At 47.9% G+C, this 7623-nt stretch overlaps 1 protein-coding gene across 1 annotated transcript; it reads left to right on the top strand.

Moving 5' to 3' along the window:
* Nucleotides 1-414: 414 nt before the first annotated feature.
* Cow (Proteoglycan Cow) lies at nt 415-7511 on the top strand. The gene is made up of 9 exons (XM_076115827.1): nt 415-577; nt 3076-3157; nt 3343-3445; nt 3533-3974; nt 4134-4212; nt 4288-4386; nt 4478-4576; nt 4661-4972; nt 5060-7511. The coding sequence occupies exons 1-9, from the start codon at nt 485-487 to the stop codon at nt 5182-5184; spliced, it is 1434 nt and encodes a 477-aa protein (XP_075971942.1). The 5' UTR covers nt 415-484; the 3' UTR covers nt 5185-7511.
* The last annotated feature ends 112 nt before the right edge of the window (nt 7512-7623 follow it).

Raw genomic sequence — 7623 nt, 5'->3', positions numbered from 1 at the left:
AGCACAGAGTTCTTGTAAATACGACGTTGCTGAAAGATTTTGTAGTGTGATTGCGTTACGTAGGTGAGCCGTGAGTGCCTTGAGATAAAATATTATCAGCTACATATTCAGTGCAGATGTGTTTAGTTGCTATTTTAGAGTTCTGATCGGTGCACAATTTTTTTATATGTATCTTAGCTGTATACCTACCTTAGCTGAAGGTACAGTGCTTACTGCTGACATCCACTAATAAGTAGTATACCATACTTCAGGGTCTAACCTGGGCACGGAGATCTTACTGTCGACGACCCAACTTCAACTCTTAATTCCTTTTGCACTGGTCGTTTATTTTTCATCAGGGAGGATCGGATCGCGTAGGCAGATTCCCGGCGAGCGAGAGTAAGGGCGGAGGGCGAGGGGCGCGTGGCGGGACCGGCGGGAGTGCGGCGGGAGTGCGGCGGCGCGCGGCGGCGCTCGGCGGCAGTGGCGCGAGTGTAGCGACGCGATGCACTCGTTCTTGTGGGCGGCGGCGGCGGCCGCGCTGCTGGCGCTGGCGGCGGCGCGCACCGACCAGGACTTCGAGTTCGACGACGACGCGGTGAGCGATCCGCCACTCTTCCGACCTCCTACCGCGGACCGCGCGCCCACGCTCAGCGTCCCCACCGTCCACCGACGCTCGCCACTAGCGCGAAGGACGCAGATTAAATGAGTTCGTAAAGGTGGACGCAGCCTTTCTGAGCGACAATTACGAAATGCTCGAGTCCGCCGCGAGAGTGACGATACATTGTGTACCTTCCTATTTATTGATTTTGTAGACGCGTGTCCATCATCATTCACGTTCTGTGCACGATACTTCCGGCCGCAAGCCTCGGACCTTTTGTTACCTGCCCGTCACACTGGTCCATTATTGTAACGACCATCTTCAGTGACTCTCTCTCATGCCCGCTATTTGTGTAGAGTTGAGAGCTCTCAATTAATGAAATTGAGTAAATACAACACAAACATGGTCATAATATGACTCACTCACGATTAAACCGAAATCAGGCACATTACTTATTGTAGCTATACCTATAGGTAAATAGGTCAATAATATCAGTGAGTGAAGGACGCAGGGTGACTGGGTGTACCGTGTAGGTAATAAGGTGTCGCGGTTATGGCGGCTTCTAACTGCCAGCTACGTATAGGTAGTAGGTACAATGTATACATAACTTGTACTCTCTCCTCCTTGCATTATTAAGTATGATGAACCCGAATGTTTTCGGACTCATATTATATTCTCAGCTGTAGCCGCTGTAGGCAGGCAAAGTATTAACCAAAGCATACTGAATTAAGATACATACAAGTGTGTCCCGCGCTGATCAATCTGCTGTTCAGTCAGTGACAGTCATCAGTCTGTCAGAAGAACCAGTACCTACCTGGGTGATTAGTTAGGGTAACACCTACTTGTACAGATGATATGAAAATATTTTGTAATGTTGCCACAGTGGCACTGGCACAAATAGTGTCTTACTTTCTACCAGAGACATTAGGTGCAGAGGTATGTTAGTAGTTGCTTTGTACCTAAGTAGAATTATAATAAAATGAGTCTTTGAACTGAGACATGTAAGTATGTGTAAGTTGCACTTTCTTACCGTGAGCAACAACTAATTGTTTGCCGTGGTCATTCAATATTATTGGCAGAAGAATCTTCTTCACGCGGAATAAAGGTTCATTTACGAAGTTATCTAAGTTAATTTACTTTAATTATGGTTATGGTTACATTCATTCAGTTAAGTATAGAGAATATAAATATGCCATCAAAAACATCCTGTAAAAAACCTCAAGTCTCGCAGCTTAGTCTCTCTGCGGTAAAAAGTTGTGAGATCTATGTATACCAAGTCGATTAATCTGTTTAGTCTCTACTTAAAGGACCTTCTGTCTTAAGTTATTACATAAGTTATTATCATGCCAATAAAACCAATGCCAATGCCAAAATAAACCCCTTAAGTTGTGCCTCATATAATAGGTACCTATTATTTTCTATTACACTAGAGTAATAATTAATTCATTAACTGCAAATGTAACCTTGTAATCCTATACATTTATATAAGATTACAAAGTTATTCTTGCAGTTAATTTATTTAGAAAACTGGATTGAAATTAGAAAATATTGAAATTTTCCCATGATTAAGACACTAAATATACACTATTTGTATTCTAAATTTGAAGCTTCTATGTCTGCTAGAAGTACCTTAGACTTCTGATGATCGGTGAGTCAGTGAGTGACAAAATTGAAAACTTTAACAAGTTGTCATTCTTAAACTACCGGTTCTAATTGACTGAAATTGTGTTTATACAATGATTGATTAGTTGCTGAAAATTCAGGCTTCTTGTTTTATCCGCAACGAAATTATAGGGGGTCGAAAATAGCCTGAATTGCTTCGAAAAAAGATGGTATGGTATACGGCCGTGCCGCTTTTTTTTGCTCGAGTTGCGGGGGCACTGCTGTGCCCCCAGATACCTACTCTCTGTTTACACTACGAATAGAAATTAGGAAATAAGAATTATTAGTTAGGTAGGTAGTTAGAATACGGCCGTGAAGCTGGTCTCGATAATGCGACGGTCACCTAAGTAGGTGCCTATGTAAGACAGAGTCGAAGTAGGATGTCCACAAGTGCCACATTGTAAGGGCAGGATGGATTAACTGATAATAATACGATTATTCGATATCTTCGGCACTACACCGACCTGCGTCGGCGGTGCACGTACTCAAAACTTGGGTATTGAAATACGTGCCTAGGTACGAGTAATTACTTCATCCAAGACTTTTCATATCAACCTGTAGGTAGGTACCTACCTACCTTATACTTTGAGTCACTTCCATGCCATAGCGACGCGTCGAAAAGATCACTTGTATGTAGGTATAAAAACGATAGTTGAAAATAATGTCTGATTTATGAGCGTTCATTACAGCTGAGTGGTACCTGGCAACCGAGCCAGCTCATCACTCATGCGGCAGGCTCGTCAAGACGCGGTCGCACTAGGCAGTAGGCGGTAGTGAGGAGATGAACTAGACCGCGAATGAACGTTGTAAACAGTAACTGTTGTATGTTGCAGGAGTCGCCGGCCACGGCGGCGGCCGAGGGCGCGGGCGGCTCGCACGCTCACCGACCACGCCGATATGTGTACGACCCGCACAGTTAGTACACTATCTCATCCACTAAATTACTATTTGTTTACTTTGTTTTACATCTTGGTTTATATCATAGTTGCCCAAGCTTCACTGAACGCCCACCTCCCTACGAAAGCTGCATTGTCATTTGTCATTAACGGAGGACGGCTACGGCTACTGTGCGCTAATGCGTGGCTGCGGTTCGGTTACAGATTCACTGTGCCGATCGCTGGTGTGTAAGAAGCGTGAGGTGTGCGTGCTGCGCGACGCCTTCACCGCGCTGTGCGCCACCAAGAAGGAGATCCTGCGGAAAGGGTGAGGCAGCTTCTACCGCGATCCCATTCTCGAGCGCCCGAAACGAACCAACGTCGAGACTAACGGTGCCTTATCTCGCTTTCACAGAGACATCATAGTGGCGGCGGGCGGCGGCGGCGGAGGCGGCGCGTGGGACGCTGCGGACGCGGAGTGGGAGCGCGGCGCGGCCGAGCGCGCTGCGGACGAGCGCGCGGCTGAGCACGCCGCCGAGCACGCGGAGCGCGACGCCGACGACGACGACGTGTTCTACGACGCGGGCGCGCGCGAGCCCGAGCCCGCGCCCGACGCCGACGAGGCGGCGCGCTGCGTGGGTTGCCCGGCGCGCGCGCGCGCCTCTTTCCTGTGCGGCTCCGACAACCGCACGTACTCGTCGCTGTGCCGCCTCGACCTGCACAACTGCGTGCGGCGAGGCGCGCGGCCCGTGCGCCTCGCGTGCCGCGGCTTCTGTCCGTGCGCGCGCCGCCCGCATCGCCGCGCGCGCCCCGCGCACCGCGCCCGCGCCCGCGCCCGCCCCGACGACTACGACACGGTACGTGTGGTGTACGGATCCCGAACGTTCCTTGAGAAAGATCATCGGTCACCGTTCGGTGTCGTACGTAGATTAATGGATGCAGTGAATAATAACCAAAGGTAACACCCCCTGATCGATTTCGATTCAGTCGTTATAACCGAGGAACGTACGTTTCAGGATTGGCGCCGACGGAAGCCCGACTCGTCCCATAACGAAGTGCTGCCCGAGAGACAGTCGCGTCGCCGTCTCGCGCAGGGTGAGCATACCGAGCCGCACGCGAAGCCCGAGCGGTGGGCGTCTGATCGCCAAATTCATGTTTGACTGTGTACAGGTGCCGAAGGGTGCGCGCTGGACAAGATGGCGAATCGTCTGTTGGATTGGTTCTCGGTGCTGATGGACGAGGCGGGAGCGACCGCGCCTCCGGCCGACGGTAACTCGACGTTCCCTAAATCTCTGCCTACCCGACTTTCGCTAGACGCGTGCCGTGTCTAATCGATCGCAATACGCGCTTGCGTCGACAGGTTTCCCGAGCGACTGCAAGCCGGAGGTGCGCTGGATGTTCGCCCACCTCGACACGGACGGCGACGGCTACCTCTCCGCCGCCAACCTGTACTCGTTGAGTGAGTGACGTCCGAGAACCGCCGTAGAGCTAGACGCCGAGGGGCCACACCGCATTACATGCAAATATTCGTTCGCTTCGCCAGGACACGACGAGCGCGAGCGCTGCCTGCGGCCGTTCCTGTCGTCGTGCGGCGGGGGCGGGGGCGGCGGCGCGGGACGCGGCGTGTCGCGCGGCGCGTGGTGCGGCTGCCTGCGGCGCGCGGCGCGGCCCTGCACGGCGCTGGCGCGCGCGCACCCGGCGGCGGCGCGCGGCGGCGCCTACGTGCCGGCGTGCGACGCGCGCGGCTACTACCGGCCGCGCCAGTGCCACGCCGCGCTCGGCGTGTGCTGGTGCGTGGACGCACACGGCGTCGAGCTGCCCGGCTCGCGCACCAAGGGCGCGCCCTCTTGCCCCGGTGCGTATGAACGACGAGACGGTCGAGGACCTCCGGAACGGTGACGTACGAATCGAAGTGAGAACGAGCGTTTTCGATTTGTCGCAGGAGAGAAGTCTCACGTTGCGGAGACGGCGGCGTCGGGCTCGGACGGCGTGTCGGGAGGCGTCGAGGGGGCGCCCGCGGACGACGAGGACGGCGCCGGCAGCGGGGACTCCGAGCTGCACTTCTAAGCGTCGGGAGTGAGCGGTCACGGAGTGCGACGCGCCGGTGACGTGTGGGAGCGCCAGTCAGCGTCGTCGGCGGACCTCGTTAGTTTTTTTTTTTTTTTTTTTTTTTTTTTTTTTTTTTTTTTTTTTTTTTTTTTTTTAAAAGACAACTCCCGCACTAAGAATTGCTCTTGTGTCGCGGGGACTTTTACAAACATACAAACAACGGACACAAAGCACAACCAGACCCGAAGCAATTATTTGTGGATCGCACAAATAATTGCTCCGTGTGGGAATCGAACCCACGACCTCTCGTTGCAGTGGTATCGGCGTGGCGACCTAAACCACTGCGCCACGGAGGCAGTCTGTTACATTCCTGTCTTTGCGTTATTTATCTCGCTCTCACTTGTAGCCGTCGGCGACGGCTCGGAGGTGAAACTGTCGATCGAAATCTTCGTTCCCCTATGCGAGACGGTCCCCCCCTATCCGAAAGAAATTGCAACTTGTCCTGTAGAATTATTTAACAAGAATGAATTTCTGTTGCATTTAAGTATTACCGGTTTTAAATTAATCAGTCGTATTTGACTTCGCGCCGGAATCTTTTAGATCATTACGACTGAACTAGACGACCATACCTACTTATATATTATAATGTTTTAAGTCCTAATAAGGGCCGTTGGTGGTTCTGTTTTATTCAATGTAACATCTTTACTTACTGTACAATTATATTCTCTGTAGGTACTATATCGATGTAGGTTGTCTTAATGGCTTCATTAAAAATGACTGTGACGCATATATCGACGGTCCCTACGTACAATAACCTAATTGCAAAACGCAAATTTTACAGGAGAGCGGTTTGAAGTTTCAATTTACATTGGAAGTGTAATTGTAGTTCTGGGGTTTGTCGAGTGTTGATTTAGGGTAGAATTAAAGCATTTTTACTAATTTTTTTTTAATCAATCGAAAGTATATGACAACCGGAAGGTCACGGAAACAAAAAAGACAAATCCCCTAAGTACCACTTGAGGGAATGTACGTAGGGACCGTCGATATGTAAACTTTTACTATGAAGATAATACCTATGTATTAGAAGTAAACTAGAAGGAATAATTAGTTCAACGAACGTAAAGAAGAAGCGAGCGTTCAATATTATGCTTCCTTTGTTATGACCCCGAGTGACCGATCTCTTGATTTGGTCACCCTTGTAGTTTTCGAATTAGTTTCATAAGAACATCTAATTTGTATTTGTACAAATTATACTATTACAAAACCGCTGGTGTCCAAGGCATGCGCCCAACATTTGGCCTAAGAAATTTAAAATAGATTTGTTCTATCAGGTATTCACGTTACCGTCCCCAAATGAACCAGAAAAGTTATAATAATATACTACTTTTGCCAACACATTAATTACATGTTAGATGTAGTTAACTGTTAGGTACAGTTTAATAGCTTTTAGGAGTCTTCAATATTTTATTGTTTATAAATCTAATAAAGTCGTAAATTGTAAATGACCATGTTTTGCTCATTATTATCATTGTGAAGGGTTCATGATAATCTTAAATTGGATATAGCTACTGCAATCTGCTGATTGAATATTATATGAATTATTATGTATGGCCTACTGTATGCCGATTCCCGACTGACAATATAGAAAAGACAAGTGAGATCTTGGGAAATTCGACATGAGGCAGCTGTCCCCCAAAATGACAGCAGTGCCCCTATATTATATTGTAGCAGGAATAATCGTTTGCAAACTGTTACCTATATCTCAGTGCAAAACTTGAGGTCAAGTAGGAATGTGGGTGTCGTTCAGATAATGTAATGCATATTAATATTTGTGTAAAATTACTTCAGTTACGAGAACAGCCTTGGTAAGATGTTAAGAAGGTACAATGTATAATCCCTTAATATTTACTCAGATATACTATGACAACTAAGCTTATGAATGTTTGATATTACTAGAGTAATGATGTAATGATATAAGATAGTGTCAAGCCAGGAGCCAGTGTTCCATGAGACAGTGGCATGCTGCTACTGTTCAACTGTCCAGCCTTTTCTGATGTGTTGATGCAGTTCCTGTAGCGTAGTGTAGGGTCCCCCTGCACGTGGCCGGTCACTGCCAGTCAGTGCGAGTCAGTGCGCGTCAGTGCGCGGAGCTGGTGAGGTGGTGACCACCATAGTGCCTCCTATGTTTTAATGTTTCTTATGAATGTGTTGTAATTAGGTATGTTCATAGAATATTGTTTAATTTGTAAGCAAGTACAGGTAGTTACTAAATCACATTAGTTAGACAATTATTTGCACTTTTTTAAATCTCAGTCACTGTACTTTAATATATTAATTAAACCCTACTTGTGTATTATTTTATTCCATACATTAGGTACTCCTACAACATCATAATGTATATGTTACTACATAAGAGGATAAATATAGCAAATATTTACCTTTAACTATGTTTACATA

This window comes from Anticarsia gemmatalis, chromosome 6, assembly GCF_050436995.1.
Source record: "Anticarsia gemmatalis isolate Benzon Research Colony breed Stoneville strain chromosome 6, ilAntGemm2 primary, whole genome shotgun sequence".
In the NCBI taxonomy this organism is placed as follows: domain Eukaryota; kingdom Metazoa; phylum Arthropoda; class Insecta; order Lepidoptera; family Erebidae; genus Anticarsia; species Anticarsia gemmatalis.
Note: the sequence above shows the minus strand (reverse complement) of the source record. Positions and strands in the feature narration are given on the sequence as shown.

Coding starts and splice junctions, on each gene's coding strand:
- Cow (XM_076115827.1), top strand. CDS start 485: ATGCACTCGTTCTTGTGGGCGGCGGCGGCGGCCGCGCTGCTGGCGCTG. Junction 3,975..4,133: donor GCCCCGACGACTACGACACG/GTACGTGTGGTG, acceptor CGTACGTTTCAG/GATTGGCGCCGACGGAAGCC. Junction 4,213..4,287: donor GCGTCGCCGTCTCGCGCAGG/GTGAGCATACCG, acceptor GACTGTGTACAG/GTGCCGAAGGGTGCGCGCTG.